The 24,821-nt window shown below is 38.6% G+C and overlaps 1 protein-coding gene across 1 annotated transcript in view; it reads right to left on the bottom strand.

The window, feature by feature from the left end:
- Positions 1-3,960: 3,960 nt before the first annotated feature.
- The window catches only part of CNTN3 (contactin 3), a 161,226-nt gene continuing 140,365 nt past the window's right edge, over positions 3,961-24,821 (bottom strand). Inside the window, exons 14-20 of the mRNA XM_075004942.1 lie at positions 24,020-24,090; positions 23,005-23,239; positions 22,699-22,814; positions 16,622-16,808; positions 11,085-11,197; positions 7,879-8,047; positions 3,961-6,022 (exon numbers count right to left, since the gene is read on the bottom strand). Of these exons, the coding sequence (XP_074861043.1) occupies positions 5,919-6,022; positions 7,879-8,047; positions 11,085-11,197; positions 16,622-16,808; positions 22,699-22,814; positions 23,005-23,239; positions 24,020-24,090 (995 nt within the window). The 3' untranslated portion in view covers positions 3,961-5,918. The remainder of the gene's footprint in view (positions 6,023-7,878; positions 8,048-11,084; positions 11,198-16,621; positions 16,809-22,698; positions 22,815-23,004; positions 23,240-24,019; positions 24,091-24,821) is intronic.

The following is a 24,821-nucleotide window of genomic DNA, read 5'->3' as shown; positions in this document are numbered from 1 at the left end:
GGGGTTCACCATGGCGACCATCAGCTGAGGGGTTGAGAGACGCTCTCTCTCCAGCCCCTGCGGGGCTCTATGGTCACCGTGGGCAGCAGCCCTTAGCCCAGGGCTTCTGGCTGCTGCTGCGGCAGCTGGGGATCCATGCTGCAGGCACAGGCTCTGCAACCAGTTGTCGGCTCTGTGTATTTTGTGTTGTTTAGTGCAACTGTGTCTGGGAGGGGCCCTTTAAGGGAGCGGCTTGCTGTTGAGTCCGCCCTGTGCCCTGTCTGCAGCTGTGCCTGGCACCCTTATTTCGATGTGTGCTACTTTGGCATGTAGACGTTCCCTCGCAGCGCCTATTTTGATGTGGTGCCGCGCAACGTCGAAGTTGAACATCGACGTTGTGAGCCCTGGAGGACGTGTAGACGTTATTCATCGAAATAGCCTATTTCGATGTTGCTACATCAAAATAAGCTATTTCGATGTAGGCTTCACGTGTAGACGTAGCCAAAGATGTTGAAATCAGAATAAGCTCAGAAATGCCAGTGTCTTAAGACTTATTTATATGCTGTGCCCCCGTTTTCCAAGTGGGACCAAAGTGGTGTGGGGTGGGTGAAATGTATAAATCTCTCCCAGGTGAGCCTTCGATTAAGAAAAACAAAATCATACAAATGGGTTTTAAAAACAGTAGCAATAAATTTAGCTCTCATTCAGTCTTTTTGCCTATTTAGTAGCATATGTTACCAGATTAAAAGATAATAATTGTCTCCATAATGTACAGCCATAATGCACATTGTTATAGCTGTGCTAAATGTAGCTTTTATATTGTTCTCAGCACTGCAGAATATTTGCATAACACAACAGAGGATTTTTTTCCCCTGAGAGAATGTCTGTTTACAAACTCCTTTTTACTTTCCCAGTTTTCCTTTTCTTTCTTTTCTTTTTTTAATTTCAGGCAAAAAAATTGTCAGATCAACATACACCCTTATGCAGGGTGGCTTGTAAAACTGTCAGACACTGTCCACTTCTGCATTTCCCCAGTTAAAGGCAAATTAAGTTAAAAGATGTAGTTCTCCAATATTTCTTAAGGCTGACATTACACTAGTTTTCAAATTACTTTGTATTCTGAAAGATCCCAATGTTCCAGAAGTACATCTGTCAGAGGAAACTGTCTGAGAATGAAAAATTGGATTTAAGTCCTATATCAGACACATATCACAAATTCACACTTCGGCTTCATGTAGATCATCACCCAGATGTAAATCAGAGCTTGGACAGAACCCATGAACAAGGCACTTTGACTGATCAGCAATAGGATTTACTTGGAAAACCTTGGTAAGATATTGGTGAAGGTCTTAGAAATTTTGGATCAAAACCTCCTGTGCTGCACTCTGTAAATACATAGTGACTACAGTAATTGATTTCAAGGGAATTGTGCAAGATTTACACAGCTCTGAACTGGGAGATGTGATCCATTTGACTTTTTCAATTAAATTTGAACTGGGAATCCAGAGGTTTTTCTTCTGCAGTTTTCAAGTGTCACTACACAGAGCTACAAGCACCTTTTATAGAATAACAAATCACATTCCATCAAAAGTCTCAAGCTTAAAACCTAATGAATTAAGACCTTCCAGAAGAACCCCTTAGAACTGCACTTCATTGCTGGTTTTTAAAGAACACCATTCAGGCACCTAGCATAGATGCTGTATTTATATCGTTAAGGTTAGTGCTGTCTTGCAAGCCATGCCATCTAAACACTTCAAGAACAGCACAGTGATTGCTAGGTCTGTGACTGAATAGCTATGCTCCTTTCATGAACATAATACCTGCATTTCAAAGCACGTGCCTGTGTAGTATTACCTAAAGGCGGACTTATTTCTTTGGCAAAGCTGAAACAACTCCAAGAGCTTGGCTTTGTGATGCCAGAGTTGATTGGTCATTAAATGAATAGAAATGAATGCGTAAAGAGTGCTACTTTGTGTTACAGATATTTTTGTAGCTACCACTCAAACTAATGGGGATTCAAATGACACTATTTGCACCATATTGAAATTATTAATGAAAAAAGAATGGGTTATTTGTTTGCCAATTCTTTTTTCCCTCTTAAGAATAAAAAAAATGTTTTAATATTCACATTTTGTAGTCTTACAGTGATATCAACCTTTTTACATAAATCATACAAATAATTCTCAGTTGTTCTTCAGTGTAATTCCTACGGGACAGATTTTTAAGCAATGGTTACCACATGCACCTTGGACTGACAATAGGAAATATTTCAAACTAGACTGAGATATGTTTTTTTTTCCAGATATTGTTACCTTTATGCTCACTGACCATTTATTCTTCTTCTTTCCTGAAGAGCCTAACAAGTGCTATTTTCCCACCTCATGCTGCATATCAAAGTGACTCCTGCGATGATGAATAAATATTAGTCTTGCCGTACATAAGCTAAAGGTACAGTTTCACAAATTGAGTTCAGCTTAAACAGACTCATCACAGCCTTTCGGAAAACACAGCACAATGCTCTTTTGGATTTCTTGTTTCATCGCACAATGCACTTGCCAATTCATAATCCTAGGAACAGAATTCAAAAACTTGCTCAGCCAAGAAAATGGCCTATATATTGCCTTTGATTTCCCGTCATGCAAGCCTGTAAAACATATTGGTTACGTCTACATTACAGTAATCCTTCGAAATAAGTTCTTCCAGAAGATCTTTTCTGGAAAAAAAAAAAAACTTTTTGAAAGAGCTCATCCACACACAAAGTGGATAGAAAAAAATCAATCTGGTCTTCTGATGCAGAGCATCCACGTAGCCCCTGCTCTTTTAAAAGAGCAGGCGCCAGGGATCAAAAAATTGGGTGCCATAAGGCCTGTACTTTCAAAAGAAAGGTCCCCCGGTGCATCGACATTTTTTTTTCTGACAATCTTTTGGAAAAAGGCATGCTTCCTCATCTGGGACAGGAAGAGGGCCTCTGGAAAATGTGTTGCATTCTTCCAATTTCATAGCAAAAGATCATATTTTGTGTGTAGATGTTCCATGGGATTTATTGAACGAGCCCTGGCTTTTTCAAAAAAGACTCACTAGTGTAGACATAGCCATTGAGATTACTAGTCTTCAATGCAAAATTTGGAACAGCTATTTATGACATGAGTAGAGGTCACGTAGTCTTTATTTGGTTGGTATTTGGGTTTTTTAGTAGACTGAGAATATGTTGGATTTAGAAGCAACTGGAAGGACATGGAGCCATACTTTCTTCCGAGTAATATTGCCTAAACTGTGCCAAATGCCATTATAACATGAAGCTTAAATGGCAGAAAGGCCCAAGTTGTACTTTCCTTATTTTAGCTTGAGGATAGCTAGAATTTTTGGTCAATAGCCACACAAAAGGGTCTTGATATTTCTGAGATAGGGTGAAGGATCAAAATATGAGCAAATGCACTTAAGGTAGGCAAGCTGAAAAACTGAAATAGGGAATAGAACAAAAATGAAAACATTTATGAACTTAGTGAGACAGTAAGGGTATGTCTACACAGCAGCCTTATTCCAAAATAAGCTATTTTGGAATAGCTAATTTCAAAATAATGCTGGTACACACAAAAAAGCATTTTGAAATAGCACAGGCAGTTCTTTATTATGGTATAAGAAAGATTCAAAAAGAGTATGTGCCTGATCCAAACCTACTAAAGTCAATGAGAATCTTTCTGTTGGCTTATACTGCTTTTGGCTCAGACCCCATGAGCACGCAGATGGGGAAAACTAGAAAATTGGCAGTTAGCAGGAATGCTAAATGCTGCTAAGAATATAGACAAGTGTTGTGGTTGGATATCTTTACAATGTGCTCTTCTGAGTACAAATATGTGATATTAAGAGAGCAACATATTTTGAAATATTCCAATATTCCTCAATGTTATAAATATTTTATTAGAATAATAGAAAAAATACATACAGATAACCATAGGATACACACACAACTGGAAGATAAAGGATAAATTTCATACTTTTCAATATGAAACAAGATACTCAGTACATATCTCATGGAGATATATAACAAAGTTAAATAATGCAATAGAATAATCATGAAAATGATGCTACAGGGTGTAGAACAATTTTAAACAAGAGCAGAAAGATTGAACCTTTCATTGCATGAAACTGGACTATATATTTACTAGGAATGTCTGTTTCCCCCCATTTGTGAATGTGTGGAAACATCAATGGTCGGCCATATAGAAAAGCAACTAGCCATTTCTGGTTTTTTTCTATGTATGTACAGTATATACAAATCTTGCACAGATAACTAGCAAGATAGTTTGTGTTATACTAATGATAATTTGATATCTGAATGCATTTTAAAATATTTCTACAGTGGCATTAGGATGTTACTGATCTTGGTTCACTCTTGAAGTTGACATTTTTGATTTTTTGTGGCATACCAATATTTTGAGATTAAACTTAAGAAACAGAATAACGTTTTTATGCCATGTGAACTTTTGATATGGTGTAATTTGAAAGCTATATGAAAGGATAGATAAAAAAAAGTACGATTTGTCTAAGCTCTGTAAATGTAGAAAATCAAACATACCAGATTTGGCATCTCTTTTATATATTGCTATGGAAAACAGATTTAGAACAATCTCTGTAATAACAAGGACAAAAAGTCTTTGCTTATATATATATTTCTATATATCTAATAAAAGTTATAGTATATTGCCATAGTCATACCAAGAATTATATGATGTTCGTGGGATTTATTACAGAATGCCAGACCAGTGGAGTTAGATGGAGCTTCTTAGACACAGAGGTCCCTTTTGGCAACCAAAAGGAGATATCTGGCTAGCAGTAATGTTACAAGGGAGAGTAGGAATCATAGCAAATGTTGTATCAGACATAGGTTTGCAACATGGTGCGGTCAACAAGGGGACAATGTAATTTTAGGCTGCATATTCAGAAGAACCATATATCACAGAGCAGAGAGGCAACAGTCCTTTTCTATAAGGCAATTGCACTTAAATTACAGGTCTCATAATTTTTCAAAATAGCTTGTGAAACTGAGGGGAAATCAGAGAAGGGCACTAAAAATGATCTGGGAGGGGTCTGGTTATGGAGACAGATTATCGGGCTAAATAGGTATGTGCTATGCTGGCAAAGAGATAAATGAAGTAGTGGTATGAGAAAAATACATACCATTAATTCCAATGGTAGAAGTGGACAGGAAGAACTTGGTGTTCTTGAAGGGAGGTATAAAAATGTATGCCGACTATGGGAGAAAGAGAAGACCTCTGAAAGGTGGCTGGATCACAGGAGAAGTACTGGAAACCCATTCCCCTGGATTTTCAAAGGTAACAGACAAAACTGACAGGCGATGGACTAGGTCTTTCCCATTTCTAATACCTATGATTATCTGGTGGATTTATAGTAGACTACATAAAAGGACAGTATGCAAGTTTATCTGAATGCACTTGCTCAACACACTGCTTTCAAAAAAATCTCACTGGTCCAAGATTAGTCATTAGACTGCAGTTAAATATGCATTCATTTCTATCTGTTTGTGTGAATTATAATTATTGTATCACAATGACACAGGATATACTTAGAATAATCTAGTGCCGCTCGAAAAAATGGAGTTTGTTGCAGAGCTAAGGGGTATCTGAGACTTTGTGGAGCTCTGAAATCTTAGTCTAATACTCTTATTCTCATTTATATCAGATTTGACCAACACATTGTATAAACCCTTTGGTTTAAGTATTAAGGCATTTCAGATTCCTTTAAAAGGATTTGCAGAATTTTTATATCATGGGGTTTTTGTTTACTTTCACCTAGGATGGAATATGAAAAATTTAAAAACACATTGGAGTGAAAAAATAAACCATGCATAACTACTGCATTTTTTCAAAAAGCACTTCTGTTAGTAACTGATTTAATGTGTCCAAATGAATGAGAATGTATCACCACAACACCGCATTAAAAGTCATAACAGATACTATTGGTATGAAGGTGGATAGACCGTAGATATTCAAGACTGATGCACCAGAACCTCTTGCATCCATGCCTGCAACAAATGAAAAAAAGTTTGGGATTAAATTAGTGCAAATATATCTGAGGTCTCAAAACAAGTTAACAATAAGAATTCTGGCACAGATCCTCAAAGTTCCAACTCCAGTTAAAAGCAGTGGGAGCCAGAAACCCAGATACCTTTGAGGCACTTGCTCTCTGTCATCTTCCAGATAAGATTTATTACAGCTCTTCATTTCAGCTAATCAATGCAAGGTTTACCAGGTAATTCTACTGATTTATAAAGAACTGAAATACATTTGCATTTGGGATGATTCATGGAACTGCCTTCATCTTTAAGGTTATTTAAAAAAGAAACATATGAAAAGTGAAAATATGATCTTTAGATAGATAAATACATACACACACACACACACACACAGAGGTGTATATATACAAAATCTCTCTCACACATTGGATTGGTAAATTAGACAAAAAATGAAGTTTATCATGAGTAAGAATATGTGAATGCTAACTGGTTTCCCTTTTATTAACTTATTACCATACAGCACCCAAGCATAAGGTTTTCCTTTTTAATTAATATGGAATCCATTCTTATAAACACTAGCTTCCACAACTGTTGACTGTGGTCAGTTCAAAGTCTAGTCATGATTCAGTCAACTAAATCAAAACAGATGGTTTGATAAAATATTGGGAATACATATATAAAACCAATGGTTTATTGCTTCTTGCTGAAATACTTTAATCTCAGATATATAAACAATTTCTCTGTTAATTTCAGCTGCTACTTAGTATTACTTTGTATTGTGAAACTTAGTTAAACTAAGCTCACGTCAAGTTCATGATCCTTTTGCTATTATGACTGTCTTGTATCCTATCATTGAGGTACAGAACTTTCATAAAATATTGGCAAAATGTTTCAGAGATTTTTTTTTTAGGAGGCATACACTTGGTCAAATCCTCAGCTGGAGTAAATCAATAAAGCTCCCTTGACTTTATGTCGAGGAACTCTAAAGGCTAGGATTCTCAGAATACTCCAATAACATTTGTTAAGAGACTTCCTTTCCCCAACATTGTCACTACCTGCCTTCTTTGCAGATGCTCCAGACATTAAATTTAACATTATTTAATGAGGAGTACAAATGAGTAGCTCTTTCCAGTCCATTGATCCATCAAGGTGACATCACTCTGAGCAAAGCACCAGCACGAGGTACTTGGATTCTTGTAATTTGGATGAACAATCTTGTGCATCTGCTCTGCCCCAAAATTTTGTAATGAAACGTCAGACAATAGGGCACCAGAGGAACCACAGTGCTGACTGGGCACTGATTTAGGAGTCCAATGACTTGGGTTATCTTCCCAGTTCTTCCACTGACAAGCTGTGTGGTCTTGTGCAAGCCACTCCACCTCTCTATATATCCACTTCCGCCTCATGCTTCACCTATGTGGACTGTTAGCTCTTCAGGCTTCACATCATCTCTTAGGGCAGGTCTACACTCAAGGGAAAGGTTGAATTAAGGTACACAACTCTAGCTATGTTAATTGTGTAGCTGGAGTTGACTTGTGTAGCTGGAGTTGAGCTTCTGTGCCATCTTCATTGTGGGAGGTCAACGGGAACATTTGTTCCTGTGAACTTCCCTTATGCCTAATGAATGGTGGGAGTACCAGTGCCAATGCAGGTGCCCTGTGAATTAGATTTAGTAAGTCCCTATCAGGCACGCTAAAATGAACTCAGGAAGATTGACCGTGGCAACATCGATCTTCTTGGAACTGAAGTCATAGCCTTACTAAGATGTATGTACAGTGACTAGTACAGGGGGACTGTGCCATCAGTAGGCTTCTAGGCATTAGTGTAAGACACAATAAGGACACCTCCTATAAGTGATTACATACTAGTCAGTTTGGGAATCCGGATCTGATCACTGCTAGTGCCATCTCCACCATCCGTTGTCGCTCTTACTTCTATAATGTAGTCTTCATTGAATGGGAGTAAAAGTGCCGCTGATGTTGTATTTGTGTTCAATACATTTACATGGTTTTGATTGCTAGTCCTATACAAAACCTGCAACACAAAAGGAACAGAGATTTGGGTGATGCTGCATGCATTTTTTCTTCTACTATGTTCTGAACTGAATTCTATTTTTTGAAAAAGTGGTTGAATTACAGTAAACAAATAAATAAATAATCCCGGGGTGGGGTGGGATCTCACTTTTAGTTAACTTTATGTAGTAGAATTATACTCAATATCTAGAAAGGCAATAAAAGCAGATTATATTAATCAAGCTCTTTTATCCCAACTTTAATCTAAAATGGCATAGTCCAAATGAATAATATATTCTCTTGAGTTTCTTATTAATGTATTGTTCCATGAATTATCCCTCCACTTGGAACTTGTCATTATCTAGATCAAACACTTAAAGCAATAAATCATAAGGGGCACAGAGAAGGGAGCTAATAAAAATGTGGAAATTATGGGCTCTGTTGGAAAAAATTCTGCAAGTATTGAATGATTATTCTGTCATGGAACTTAGCTGCATGTGTTCTGCCGCATTTTAAAACACTTGGAGCTCTTAGCCAGCCCCAAGTTACACTAGTTTCCATTGAGATAACCCATAGTTGCAGCCCACAGTGCTAAAAAGTTGTCCATGGAGGAGAAAGGATATTGTTGTTGGTGTCACAATAGGTCAAGACATCCACAACCCCCTTTCTTCCCTAGGTCTGGATTTGTCCAGCACAATAGAAATGGGAGGCATAACTGGGAGTATGGGCTGAAAGCCAAGAGAATATGCTGATCTGGTGCATCCCCCATCCAGCAGAATGATTCTCGGCAACAGTAACTACACAAGAACAACAGAATTTCCCAATGGTATCCATAGGAATGGAGTGAAAAATAGCAGAAGTCGGCGTGACATCCCACCATAAGTTGTTAACACCTATTTACCTTACAGAGACAAGGTGGATAAGGAAATATGTCACTGAGTGAACTTCTGCTGGTGAAAGAGACAAGCTTTAGCACTCCACAGTACTCTCCTTCAGGTCTGGGAAAAATAGCTCTATGTAGGTGGAATGCTTTTCACCAAAAGATATTAGTCCAATAAATTATATTACCTCACTCACACTCTGATTTCCTGGCAGCAACCCAGCTGCAACAATGCTTTCTACCTTATCATCCTCCTTGGCTGGGGTACTGCTCGGAACCCTTACAGCACTGTATGCTCCAGCCTTGCTTTTGACATGGCCTGTGCACCCTCAACGCCAACTCTAAGCCAAGACATGCCCCTGAAACCATGGCTTGTGAGGGTGACCTCAGAAATATTTTCTGGCTTTTTTTCTTTAAAATGGCTGTATTGGGGAAATCATTCCCTGGCAAATTTGGGGCTTTTAAGGCCTCTTTATCTGCTCCATGGCTCTTTTTGGCATAAGCTGTCTGATGCAGGGGTAATGATCTCTCCTCTAAGAGCCTACATCACTTTTGAAAATGGGTTTTAGGTGCTGTTGAAAACTTTACCCAATATAACAAGATTTCAGCAGTTGGCATTTATATTGTGCTTATCCAGACCATGACCCAGGCAACCTAATGCTGTGCCAAATACTGCAGAACAGGTAGAGCTGAATCTGTGACTATGTATATTTGCATTTGAGCTATGCCCTCAGAGTACAAAGAGCTAACTTTCCAGATGCCTTGTATAGGCTTAACCCACCACCAGTCTCTTGTTAATACAACCAGTAGGCTCAAAAATGTTGTCAGTACTCAGACTCGTAATGGAAATACTGTGCGCAGTATTTTTAATCTGATTGAAGTGGGTTTCACCCATACGAAAGCTCTTGAGCTGATACATTTGTTAGTCTCTAAGGTGCTCCGGGACTGGACTGCTTGTTATTTGTGAAGCTACTGACTAGCACAGCCCCCTCTGAAATTGTATACAGTAATAACATCCAAGGGTGCAAATAACTGCAGCTCTGCAGCAGCCTCCTCTGTAAGGAATTAAGAGATAGCAATTATATATTGAATATATATATCAATATGTAGAATTCTCTAAACACGTTTGACACCAGAATACTACTAGCCACTGAAGTTTTATCAAGGCAATGGACGTTTTCCAATGGCAGTGGTAAAAGTCACGAAATTATCAGTTTGACACATGGCAATTCTAAATCTACTGGGCTGATGCTGCAGTTGTGTAGCTCTCCATCAGCTGAAGATCTGGCTCACTTTATATTATTTCATTTGAAACAAAACAAACAATGACTTTAAAAAGGAAGTGTAGTGAAGATGTTTTGGGAGTGGTATTGTACACTCCACGATCTGGAGCTATGGAAAATAGCTGCATCTGCAAGCATTTTAAACTCTAGATCTGCTGCCTCAAAAAGAACCAGGAAGAAAAGCTTAAAATGAAAGTGTTGCCATAAAGCATTGTAGCTATTCCATTTTTACCTATCTCAAGGGTTGACAACCAAAATAGCAAGAGCCATTTATTTTTGAATTCACTAAAAAACTCAGTAATTCAGAGCTGCAATACATGTGAATATGAGACAATCCTTAATAAGTAACATCAAACAATACTTTTTGTAACCCCTATTTTAAAAACAGCACACACACAATGACTTGTAATGCAATATATATTTACTGCAGGACACTCAACACCTTACATATTTTATTTCCTTACATTTTACATGGGGGTATTTGTACCACTGTCTTCCTAACTTTTACTCCCGAGCCCACTATATTTATGCCAATTTTACCTCACGTTTAATTTCAGTTTTCCTTCTTAAAATGCATGTTGCCCTTCACTAGAGGAATGCCTCAGGCTTCCTTTTCAAAATCAAGACTTTATTAGCAACACAATCAAAACACAGATATAGTATCATATCCCACAATGCACTGCACACATTAAAGGAGGAGTTATCCAACATTTCGAGATGCCATATTTGTTATGTAAATGGGCTCACTGTTGGGCTTTTCCATGTTCACTGTTCATCGAAAATAATAAGGAGGGTTTTTTTTTTTAAATTTGCAATTATAACATCAGAAGTCACAAAGAGGTCCTTAAAGAGCTGTATGCAGCTCTGGAGCTACAGTTTGCAGACCCCTGACCTACCTTATATCCAATTACTTCAGATTCGTTTTCCATTGCTGTCACTTGCTCCCAGTTCAGTACCACCTTGGAGTCTGTAACATTCCATATTATGTTTCCTGGAGGCTGACTGGGTGCTTGAAATACACAATGAAAGCATGATTTTAATTTACTTGGCATTAGTGATTTATTATACAGCAGCAAATAATAGTTCAGGTAATTGACTGTCATTATGTGTTAGATGTAAAAGCAACTCAAACAGAGCATCATCATTTGTATACTGTATGGATGAGAGACTAAATTGGAAAAACAGAAGAAGAGATAAATAGAGAGACACAAAAATGTTACTTCTGAGGCTGACTTATCAGTCTCTGGTCCTTCAGTGAACATCGCCAGATAAAAGCTTTTGTATCAAGATACAAACTTGATGAATTAGAACAAATTACAATAAGAAAGAGGAATAATGATACAGCCCTTTTATACCTTTAACGAACTGTTAGGATTGGAAATATTTTGCAGTGAATAATTTGTTTCACAAATTTAGTCTTTCTTCATTTGTAGAGGTAATAAAAATGACAGTTGTTTTGCTGCTTTCAAAACTCTGTGGCATGACTAGGAAGAGTTATTTGTAAGTTTTTTTTTTGAGTAATTCCCATTAGAGCTGTGGTTCCCCAAAAGAGTAAGGCCAAGATTTTCAAAAAGAGCTAGTAAATGTTGGATACCCAAATTACTGAGATAACTCAAGGGGATCAGATTTTCAAAAAAATGCCAAACCTCTGAAAATCAGAATCCCTTAAAGTGTCTCAAGTTGTGCTCCTACAGAATGAGGCATCTACTCCCATTTCTGAATTCCTATCCTAAGTGCACAACACACTTCAAAAGTACAACAGTCTCCTAATCTTGATCATAAATAGAATTCACTAGCTATTGCTCAAGGAGCACAAGTCTAAGCTTTGGCACAGAATGGTTAACATCTAAGTCCAATAATGACCTTTGCTGCAATTTGTAATATCTGCATTTCAAGTGCACTCACTGAAACAAATCTAAAATTGGTTCACATAGGAAATTTTGTAATTTTTCCATGAACATTCATGTGAGTAAAACTTGATCTCACATATGTTCGTACAAAGCAGACACAACAGGTGCATATGTTTGGCTTGGGAATGTATTTTTAAAAGTCAAACAAATATTCTCTTTTTTCACTATTTTCCTAGGTCTGATTATTAAATGCAACCCTTATTCACTAATAACCAATTTCTGCATATATAAGGAGGCATTTGTCAAATGAAGTTTTTATACTTGATAGCTGACTGTTATGGCATATTTTAGTAATCCACACTCTGATGTTAAGAAGAAATAAACCATTCCTTTAAACCCATAGCAAAATACTAACATGCCACCTGCAAACAAGTGGGAAAATAAACAATAATTATGCATACATCATAGTCCTCTACCACTTGACTTGCAGAAGTAATTCAAGCAATAGACGTACCAATCAATTTTTGGTTCAGTGGTTGAAGCACAAAATATTGACTGCACTGGATCAACAGAAACATTTAAAATATCCACAAACATCAGAAGAGTTAAAGTATATTTTCATGTAAAAATAAAATGCTGTGCTGACTCAAAACAGATCATTCCATTTCATTTCGAGGGTTTCAAACATCTTAATTTTAAAAAAAAATAACTCACATTCCACAACAAAAGAGGTTTCAGAAGCAAACAAACAAACAAAATCAAAATATTCTGTTTTATAAATGTTGGAATGAAATGTCTTGACATTTCTGAATGTTTTATTTGACGAAAACAATTTTCCAAACCTGAACGAAATTTATGAATCATTTCAGAACCTGGAACAACTGGATTCTGCATTTTGGGCACAAAAAACAGCATTACAAATTTTGCCCAGCTCTAAGCATATGAGTATTTCCACTGACTTCACTGGGACTCCTGAAATAGTGAGACACATGCTTAAGTACCTTGGGCTGTGGCCACACTTGGTCAAAATGTTGAAATGGCCACGCTAATGGCCAAATTGGAGGATACTAATGAGGCAGTGAAATGAATATTCAGTGCCTCATTAGCATGCTGCCAGCTGCGGTACTTCGAAAGTGTCATGTTTCGCTAGCACGCAGCTTTGCTACACAAGGGTCCTTTTCAAAAGGACTCAGCAGACTTCAAAATCCCCTTATTCCTATCAGCTGATAGGAATTTGAAATGTGCAGGGTCCTTTTGAAAAGGACCCCCATGAAGCCGAGCTGCACACAAGCTTAATGCAGAACTTTCGAAGTGCCATGGCCAGCAGCATGCTAATGAGGTGCTGAATATTCATTTCAGCGCCCCATTAGTATCCTCTGATTTGGCCATTAGCGTGGCCATTTTGAAATTTTGGCCAAGTGTGGCCACAGCCTTGCTGATTTAGGTCACCAGTGCAGAATATATGTCCTAATGCATATAGTATATATTGCAAGTACTCATCAATGTTAAATTGTTTTATCACATGGTTTTGTGAGCGAACACTTCCATAGTTGTTTATCAGAACTTTTGCACAATTTAAGAATTTTAAGGCAGAAGAATAATTGTTGATTTTTGGTTTAAAATATTAATTGCCATAACAATAAAGGCAAAACAACATTTCAACATATATATGCTGCAAAAATATTCTGTCAAATATTTGAGATATACAGAACATAAGTACTGAAAAAAGCAATAGCACTTAATTCTGAAGATATGTTAATTCTCCCCAACATACTTCACATGCAAGAGCCAGCATTTGGAATATAACAGTTTTAATTCAGAATTTCACTGACTTCCCTCCTCTGCAAACAATTCAAAAGCTCTCTTGCACAATGGCCTTGACTTAACCCAACCTTTATAAGCTGAATTCACAGTTTACTAGCTTTATATTAAGTCTGAAAATGATCTTCGCCTCTACATTGACTATGGCAGTAACATGATAACCTAAATAGGAGTACTCTTCTGGAGGAGCTATTACTATAACCTGCTCCTTCTTGCTTCATTTCAGGATCATTTTTTCCAGTTGCCAACCCTATACAGAAGCTCATGTTTGCATCTCCCTACACCAGATCAAGAAGTTTCAATTAAGAGAGAACATCTAATCATTATAGACCAACTGTGAGATAATTGACCATGATGGGAATTATGAGTCCCATGCTGAACTGAAGCCTATTAAAAATGAAATGTGACTAGTTGACTTTCCCACAGAGAGTTCTAATTAGGTTTATTCCTAGAATGGTGACACAAAACGAATTTTAACATTAGATTTGTGAGAATTAAAATAGGGGAGCTGCTCTGATGGATCAATATATTGTACCTCTGCTTTTAGTTCTGCCTGATGGGATTGAAAACAAGGAAGCTATTAGGGCAAGTTTAACAGCCTTTGCAAGGTCACCTTCAGTGATACTTTAGCAAGGTTAATAAAAGGGGCAATGCTGTCTTAAAGGTATGAAAGTGAGTATAATATACAACAGGGGAAAACACTGTTTCAAAGATGGTTGATACAGAACCTACAACAGAAATAATTTAGTACAGGTTGAACCACTCTCCTCTGGCACTCTTTGGACTTGACCGGTGCAGAAAGAGAGAATTTGCCAGACGATGGGAGGTCAATATTGTCTGACATATTACCAACACTTTCACTGCTTACTTGGCTCTTATGAGATATTTAGGGATAAATTACAGCTAAACAACAGCATAAGAGCCAGGACCAGTGGCTGTAAACTAACTTTATGGGACACAGGAAACTTGGCCACACACATGATAAGTGGTCACCCAGCTAACTAAAATCATGCAAGATTATGGATGTTGCTGGATGAGTGTGTTTCAGACTAGAGAGGTTCAACCTGTTTGACCTAAAACAGAGTTTGTCAACTGATGCTTGTCAACAGTCCCCCAGCATTGTGGTGGATGTAGTGAGAAGCAATCACTGGGGTTATGAGTCAGTTTTATGAGAATCTAATGAAAAGAAAATCTTGCTTTCCTCATCCTGGAAAATCTTTATGACAGGTTTTCTGTCAACCTCTCAACACGCAGACACACCACCTTTTTCAAGAAAATTGCTCTAGCCATAATGCACGTGAATATGAAGAGAATGTTAACCATTATATATACAGACTGTGAAATAGAGATGTCATGATCCATTACTATTGTACATGACTTGTATGTTTCATGTTAGAGGTTAATATGAAACGGTATCTTACAGGCTGCATTCAAAAGTGTGGAAAGTACAATTGTAGCAGACATAAATCATAACCTGAATGAGAAGTGGATTAATCAAAAAGATCATAAGGGGTATCAGTGGACATTAAAAAGCATGAGATGATGGAAAAAAAAGAGACTTACTTTCAACAAATTTTAATGAAAGATGTGTTGATTTTTCATTGAAATTTTTGAATTTTCAAATCCTTCGAACAGTTGTATTAAAAAAAAGGGGTAGAGAATGAAAAGAAATGGATGAGATAGTCATTCTAGACTGACTATGAATGTTTCACTAGTGGAAAAGTCTGGAGCAATTCTGAAAAAAGCCATGTTTGATTAAAGTTTTCTTTGGAAAAGATGATAAGACTTTAAACATTAAAGTTCTTTGCATGAGTACTCATTCTGTACAGAAGATTGCCTACTTTCACTTAATCTGAGGCATCCCATTTTTTTTAATTGCCATACACTTCTATTGTACCATCATTTATTTATCTTTATTGCTCAACAGTAAAATAACTGTGAATAGCTAGACAGTTTTAATCAGTCTGTTCCATCTAACAGAGGTCCAACCCTGGCTCACGTAATGGCTCACATCAGACTACTTAAGGTAGAACCGCATTAGTGAATATATTACAGTATGGCTTTGAATCTATGTATTTGGCCCTTTATTCAGATTTACTTATGGACTAATAATAATTAAAAGAAATGGTTTGAAATGTGTGGCTCTGATTCCAAACTGTGTTTAAACATCAGAATGCATGCAAAACACTTCCTAGTCTGTGGAAATTATCACAGCCTTTCTGAGTTCTCCAGAGTTATACCTTTTATTTTTTTGGCAGTAAAGTGATCACTTGTGAGTAATTTGGGCAAGAGAACACATAAGTGAACATGAGTGATTGTTTTGGGTGACATGCAGTGCACCTCAAATTAGGCTCTACAGAACTTATACTATAGAGCCTTGAACTATTCAGTGAGTTACTTGGTTCCACACAGCAAAAGCTTGTTTTTCAACATACAAAAATCAAACCTGCCTTCTGAAATTCCTTCCCGTGAGGATTTAACAGTCCAGCTCTACAAGTTTGGAAACCTGTAGTGATGGTTTTCAGCTAATCAGGTCCATGAGCATGTCTGATTCTTGCATAACCATGATCATGCACAACACTCACAAAAGTGGGTGTTATTTCTGAGCTTGAATTTGAAAAACTGCTGTTCTATTTCAAACGAACACCTGATTCATTTATTCCTCTCGTCATTCCCTTAATACACATGTTCTCCCATTTGCCTGCAAGTGATGCACATCCATTATGGCCCTCCCCTCATTTACTTAGACTGATGATACCCACGTGTCTTTTTTGTGGTGGCATTTACTGTGGCACTAAAGGGTCCTGACCCAGCACTGTTGTATGCACGGACAGCTGTGTAATACACTAAGTTGCTCTTCAAGCCTGTTATTCTTACTGATGTCTCGTTCTCAGTAGCTTTTACTCTATTTGAAGATTCTTCTTTTCCACCATTATTCCAGTACCTGACCTATGATATAAAACATAACAATTTAAAACTCTTTCATAAGCAAATGTTCACACACGGTATGATGTTTGAGTCCTGTAAGTGCTTCCCCCACCCCTCCCCCCCCGTCTTGAAAATGGTGGAATTATTTTAAAGTTTCAGAAATAACACGTGTCCTATGAAAACAGCACCCTGATTGCCTATCTGGCTTTACATTTTATACTAATATTTCTCTCTTAGGGTGGTTATAGAAAAGAGGAAGCTAAGCTAAAATATTTGAATTCATCATTCATTATTTGAATGGAAATGATGACTATTAGAGGAAAAGCACTAGTTCATCTTTGCTTGTTTGCTCCAACCTTCTCTCTCACTAATAGTCTCTTCAGCTCAAATTTCCTCCATACATGCCCCCTTTACCTTACCTCCCTTGCCCTGTCTCCCTCACCTCCCTTTCTCTTCAATCTCTTCTCTTCCCACTTTTCTTTCCATCCTAACTAGGCCCTGCAACCTCCAAAATCACACAACTAATATGGAAACAAAAAGTCAAGTAGCACTTTAAAGACTAGCAAAATAGTTTATTAGGTGAGCTTTCGTGGGACAGACCCACTTCTTCAGACCATAGCCAGACCAGAACAGACTCAAAAGAAGTGGGTCTGTCCCATGAAAGCCCACCTAATAAACTATTTTGCTAGTCTTTAAAGTGCTACTTGACTGCTTTTTGTTTTGACAGTGTATAGACTACCATGGCTTCCTCTCTGTTACTATTCAACTAATATGGAGTTTGCTGTCAACATCTTGTTTCTCTGCTTGTGTGCGTTACTCTTCCTTCCACCCTGTGTTTGCCTCATCTATTGAAAACACTTCAGGACAGGGGCTGTCTTCTATTTGGTGTTTCCACAGCACCTGTCATAGTGGAGCCCCATTCTTGGCCCTTCAACACCATCATAACAAGCACAATTAACATGAATAAAGAAACAATAATGTAACACACATTAAATTCATTAGAATACTGTATCTCACAAATTTCCTTTGGGAATTAAAAGCTGTCATTCTGAAAAATATAAGATTGAGACAGAGAGAAAGCCATGATGACCATTACAGGGAAACTATAAATACTGGTTCTGATGGGTTCTCTAAGAGACATCAAGCTTAGTCAAAGAGAGAAAAGAAAATTCTCTACGACGCGGAGACTATACATTGGACATCAGCATCCCTAGCTTCAGTTCGCCAGAAGCTGGGAAAGAGCAATAGAGAATGATTACTTGAGGATTTCCTTCTCTGTTAATTTCTTCTGGAGCACTTGGGATTGGTCAGTATCAGAAGACAGGATACTGGGTAGATGGACCTTTCATCAGACCCAACATGGCTGTTCTTATGTTCTATAGTGTCAGCTAGAACTGATCCAGATTTTCAAGAAAATTTGTTTTTCAAAAGATGAGAAAAAATTTAGTGGTCTTCTATCAGCTCATCTGCGTCTGAGCTGTGACTAGTAAAACATCAGGGGAGAAGGCACCACAGTGTCTGTATGCAACCTTTTGTACCTCATAGATACTGAGGCCAGCTGGGAACCAGCCCAACTCTTGGCATCCCTGAATGTTGCTCTAATTAACATCTGGCAGGCTGAGGAACCAAAGCCCCATTCTCACAAATGAAACACCTGGTATGTGGATTAGCTATTCACAACTTCTTTCTCTTGCTGAGGAATTCTCAGGGAGATAGCTAAGCCAGCTTTTCAGCTGATTGGCTCTCCTAACAATTGCATTAGCAATTAGAAGAGTGATCAGGCTCTGGCCTACAGCGTCACTGGACTTTGATCTCCTTACATATGTACATATACAGACACCACAGATATATCTGTTTTAATATGGACTCACACCCAGGACAGGATGGTACAAATGTTTTGTCAAGTCTGAGTCTGGGATACCAGCCTCTGCTATTTCTACTTCCTTAGGATGGTCATCTCAGAGCGGCTGGACTACTATATTGGGCATCTAAATAACAGGAAGGACAGCCCTGCTGTGGAACGTGGGCCCAGCCGTTACTCAGCTTCTCTCTACCTTGCAGACTCAGAAATATTATGGGGGATATATTTTGCTATCAGAAATGGCGTGGTGGGGAGGCTGGTTTATCCTGCCCTTGAATTTCAATGTCAGCTGAAAATATCAGTACCTGCAATGTATACATTCTTCTCCAAGGCAGTATGTATAATCTGATATATACAGATGAAATCAGTCAAATATTTGTAGAGCTTTAGTATTGCAAGGTAACTAGAAACAGAGCTGTCCCATCCAGAGGATGGTTCAGGGTGGTTGCCCCAGCCCTGCACTTCAGGGAGAAATGACAGTGCTACTGGCTTCTCTCTGCCTTGCTGGCTCCCAGTTTTGCTTGGAAGAGAAGGGGGCAGCAGCTTGCAGGAAGGAGTGGAATGGAGAAGGAGCTTGGAGAAGAGGGAGAGGAGTTGTAGCAGCCCCTCATTTCAATAGGGACAGTCCTGACTAGACATTTGTATTGGTCAGACAAGCATTCTGTGATGAGCAGGAAACACATCAGGTATCAGGAATGGACATACACAACAGCAGCAAGCATGGACTGCCAGAAGTTCCCATTCTGGCTGCAGTTTTAGTGAGCTTGTGGTAACTGGTCTTTTGCAGTGCAGCAAACAAGGCAACACACAAAGTCTGTGCAAAAATCTGACTATTTTGTTCTTTCTTTCCCAATACTAAGATTGTCTGTGATAACAGCATTATGCTCATTTAGACCCAGAAGCATAAAGTAAATCCTAACGTAATCTGATTTAGAATAAAATCTATGTGGAAAGAAGAAACCTTGGGATACCTGTGTTCCTTATTTTCAGATAAAGGGCTCTTAATGAAGAAGCTGGTTTCAGCCATAAGAATGGCTCTATTGAGCCAGACCAATGGTCCATCCAGCTTAGTATTCAGTCTTCTGACACCAGCTAATAGCAGAGGCTTCTGAGGCATAAACAAAACAGACTAATTAATGTGTGATTCATTCCTTGTCATTCATGCCCAGCTTCTGACAGTCTGAAGCTCTGGGACATCTAGCATCTAGGCTTACATTTCCGGTCATCTTGGCTGACAGCCTATCCTCCACAAATTTACATAATTCTTTTTTGAGCTCAGTTATAGTTTAGGGCCTCAAAACTTCCCCTGGAAATGAGTTCCGCAGGTTAACTGGATTTGGTGAAGAAATACATCCTTACATTAGGTTTAAATCTATTGCCTACTAATTTTCTTTGGTGACTCCTACATCTTGTGTTATGTGAAGGGTATGTAACATTTCCTTCTTCACCCCATTCAAGATTTTATAGACCTCTATCCTACACCCCCCATTGGTTGTCTCTTTTCTAAGATGAATAGGTCAAGTGTTATTAACCTCTCCTCATATGGAAGATGTTCTATACCCGAGTCATTTTTGTTACCACTTTCTGCACTTTTTCCATTTCAATTTTTCAGAAAGGGCGACCAGAACTAGATGAAGTACCATGGATTTATATAGTGGCATTATGATATTTAGTGTCGTATGCAAACCCTTCCCAATGGTTCCCAACATTCTGTTATCTTTTTTGATTGCTGCTGCATATTCAAGGTAAGTTTTCAGAGACATCAAGAACTCTTTCTTCAATGATAAAAGCTAACTTAGACTCAATCATTCCATATGCAGTTGGGATTATGTTTTCCAATGTGCATTACTTTGCGGTTAACAACACTGAATTTCCTCTGCTAATTTGTTGCCTTTTCACCTAGTTTTCTGAAAACTCTTTCCATGTCTGTTTTGGACTTAACCATCTTGCGTAATTTTGTATTGTCTTATAATTTTGCCAACTCACTGTCTACCCATTTTTCCAGATCATTTGTGAATATGTTGAATAGCACTGGTCCCAATGCAGATCCCTGAGGGACAGTGCTATTTACTTCTTGCCATTCTGACCATTTATTCCTACCTCATCTTTTAATCAGCTACTTAACCATGAGAGATCTCCTCTTATCCCATGACTACTTGCTTCATTTAAAAGCCTTTGTTTAGACACCATGCTAAGAGCTTTCTGAAAGTCCAAGTACACTATATCCACTGGACCACTTTTGTCTACTCGTCTGTTGGCCCCTTCCCAAATAATTCTAATAGATGTGTGTGACATGATTTCTCTTTAAGAAAGCCATGCTGACTCTTTTCCAGCAACTTTTGTCCATTTATGTGTCTGATAGTTCTGTTCTTTAATACAATTTCAAACCTTTTGGCTCATATTGAAATTAAACTTATGGGCCTGTAATTGCCAGGAAACCTCTACAGTCTTCGTATTAAAAGAATCAATTGACATTACATTAGCTATCCTCTAGTCATGTGGTGCAGAAGCTGCTTTAAGTGACAGTTTACATACCACACTTGGTGGACCTGCAATTTCATATTTGATTTCCGTCAGAACTCTTGGCTGAATATCACCTGATCATGGTGATTTATTACTTTTAGAAACCTCCTCTATCAGCAGCTGAATATGGGCCAGTTCTTTAGATTTGGCACCTGAAAAGGATAATCTCATGCACTTTCCTTCACATTTGTGATGACTGATGCACAAGTTTAATTTATGGGGCAAGACTTCACCCTGGCGCCTTCTCCTGAGATTAGCTCAGTATGCCAGTGTACACTCTTCTAGTGATGTTTCACTGCCATCACATCTGCTTCAGGGACCCATGTCATTCCCAGAACCACAACTTCCTCTTCCTGACACAGACCCCTCTGGCTGTGCTGCATTCTGTGCTCCCCGCCGGCAAAGGGATGAGGGGAGGACCCAAGCCACGCTACTGCTCTGGTCCTGGCCCAGGAACCCTTAAAATGGCTGCTGCTTGCTGCGTCCCCTATGACTTCTCTGTTGATCTCCCTGGACCACTTCCCCACAGCCCCAGTACCCTCTTTACCCTCGCCTTAGGGCATTAGCCTGCAGATTCCTGCAGCTACCAGAAGCTGCCTTTAGCTCCTGAGCCTCTACCTGTAGCACTACTCTGTCCTGGGTGGCTTGATGTCCTCTGGTTGCGGGGCAGCCAGTCCTCCTCCAGCTCCAGGGACTGACTGAAGCTGCTCTGCAGCCTTTCTTATGTGGGCCAGCCGTGTTCTGAGTGGCTGCTCCTATAAGCCCTTCTGTGACCGGCTGTTTCCTATGCAGCCTCCCTAAGAATGCATTAACTTTTCAGAGTCCACTGTGGTGCTGGAACCTCATCACAAACTAGTTTCCTTATTTTTGTATAGTTTCCCTTTCTGAAATTAACTGCTACTGTTGTGGGTTCCCACCACAAGGATTATACATTTTTATTAAGATTATGATCGCTATAACCAAATTACTCAATATGAGTTGCCCCAGATACACCTTGGACCAGATCCTGTGCCAAGTCAAGAAATGCCTTTCTCCATGTGGGTTGCAGGACTAGCTGCTTCAGGTGGTAGTCATTAATGGTGTCTGGAAACTTTATGACAGGTTTCAGAGGTAGTCATGTTAGTCTATTTTAGCAAAACAACATGGAGTCCAAAGACAACTTAAAGACTAACGTTTTTATTACAGCAACACATAAAAGCGTATGCCATAATGAAATTGTTAGCCTTTTAGAAATGTTATGTCTGCCTCCCACCCTGAAATTACATATACCCAGTCAATATGAGTATAGCTGGACTCCCTCCATTATTCTTCAGTTTTCTATTTTTATACCATCTCCAATCTCCCTGAGTATTTCACAGACATCATCATCATCCTGGTCAGATGGCCAGTAATATATCCCTACTGTTATATTCAGATTATTATTTGAGCATATTACATGACTGCTGACCCTCCAGTAAATAACTAGGAAATTAAACATACGTATGGCCACTCTACCTTAGTGGAAGGCGCAGATTTAAAGAGACTTACCTCATAACCCAGTAATCGTCCACTACTTATTTTCCAAGGAATGGCATTCCAGGAAACTTCAATTACTGAAGATGACAGGCTTTTTGCAGAGACACCAGAAGGTGCTATGGTTGGCTCTGTATTTGGAAAGGAAAATGTAAGAGAACAGTACCACTGGGAAACAAGGAAAATATAAATGCCAACAAGCCTTTTAATTGAAAGTAGCCTTGCTGATATCTGCTAAGCAAATATTCATTCAGCTGTTGTAATATTAATACATCAAACATGCATTAAGATAGGCATGCAAGAGACGAGTCAAACACATACCCTCTTCAGCAGAATATACTGTGGTTACTGGGCTAAATGGCCCTTCTCCTTTATTATTATATACACCAACTTTGACTTCATATGGTGAAAATGGCAGGATGCTTTCATTTCTAAAGACATATCGTGGCGTATCAGGAGATGTGACCACAGTCTGTATCCACGTCGTAATGCCAAGAGGTCGGAAAGCGACAACATAGCCAAATCCTTCACCATTTTGTAATTCCTCAGGAACAGGCTGAGCAAAAAGAAACACAGAAGTACATGGTTTATGAATTGTATATCAAAGACTGTTCCCCTGAGGCTATCTCACAATTTGTACTGTAAGCTTGCCTTTAACAAGTACACTGCCTTTTTGCTAAGTAAATTGGATTGTCAGACACTGAGCAAAAACTAAAAAAGAATGGTCAATTTTTATATTAAGATTCCATTTATAAACTATTCATGAAGAGGTAAATAACTGATATATGTTAAGTTCATTAAGACAGCACATTGATTACTACTGGGGGTTAGAACTATTTAACACCTACTGAAGTGATGAGTAGCCACAACACATAGTACTTCTGAATGTCACAAGTTTATAAGATTTATTAAACCTTCTATGAATGATTTATAACTGGAACCCTTAATACAAAGTATTACCAGGCTGTGTTCTTAACTCCTACATGCCAGCATGGGAACTCCAAACCTAGCAGAATTAAAGAGAAGATCCAGAGTGCCACTGGAAGTGGACAAATTAAAGGCATAATTCTTCTGCCTGACTCTTCAACAGTATGTTTTTACACTTCTCTTACCACATGTGCCAAGCCAGGAACGGTCTCGTATTTTCTGTTGATTCTCTTCCAGGACAGTAACTAGTAGAAGTGAAGCTGGGAAAGAAACAAGCCCAGCTCATTTTATAGAATGGATACACACTCATCTGTCCTAGGTGAGTTGTTGCTGACTGCAAGGAGTTCTCTGGGCAGAAATCTGAATGAAAACAATAATTCTTTCAAGAAAATCTCTTGCCAAAACTTACATCCCATGTTATCACCAGTTCAGACCTGCTGCCTCCTCCTCCGCTTACTTCAGATGGGGGTATTTCAGGAACTGTGAGGAAGAAGCATGGTTTAGATAAATATACAGGCAAATACTAAATAGATGGCATTGTATGACACTAATCTATGATTTGAAGGGAACTTGGCATTTTACTCAACTTCACTGCTTGAAACAGGGCAGTTGTTTCTACACAGTTGTGTGGGTGCAACCCTCAGAAGCAATGAACTGTTCTTCCGCTCATGTTGCTTGTCCCCAAACAACCTGAGACCTACTCCAAGCTCTCATGCTAAGTATGCCACACAGATCACTTGCATAATGCTCTTCCTTAGGCAACTACCACCTTATTGGAATGAATTAATATATTCTACTGAGACATGTCTTATCCTTACCAGGTACATCAAGATCAGAAAAGAAGAAAAAGCAAAAGTGGCAAAACTAACTGAACTCACTTGGTCTATGAATGAGAAAAGTACAGGTTGAAGCTCTCTCTAGTCCAGCACCTTCAGGACCTGAATGGTGCCAGATGAGAGAATCTGTTGGACAATGAGAGGTCAGTATTGTATAGCAGCATTACCAACAATTCCACTCTTTACTGGCCTCTTAGCAGACATTTAAGGGTAAATTACATCTAAATAATAGCACAGAACACTGAGAGCCAGGACTTGTGGCTGTGAGCAAACTTTATGGGACTGTTGAAAATTTAGCCATACCCATGATAGGTGGTTGTCAGGCAAACTAAAATATGTCGTGCTGTATTACAGATGTTGCCAGACAAGAGAGTT

Source organism: Carettochelys insculpta, chromosome 11 (assembly GCF_033958435.1).
Source record: "Carettochelys insculpta isolate YL-2023 chromosome 11, ASM3395843v1, whole genome shotgun sequence".
Classification (NCBI taxonomy): domain Eukaryota; kingdom Metazoa; phylum Chordata; order Testudines; family Carettochelyidae; genus Carettochelys; species Carettochelys insculpta.
The sequence above is the reverse complement of the archived record's forward strand: the minus strand, read 5'-3'. Positions and strand labels throughout refer to the sequence as shown.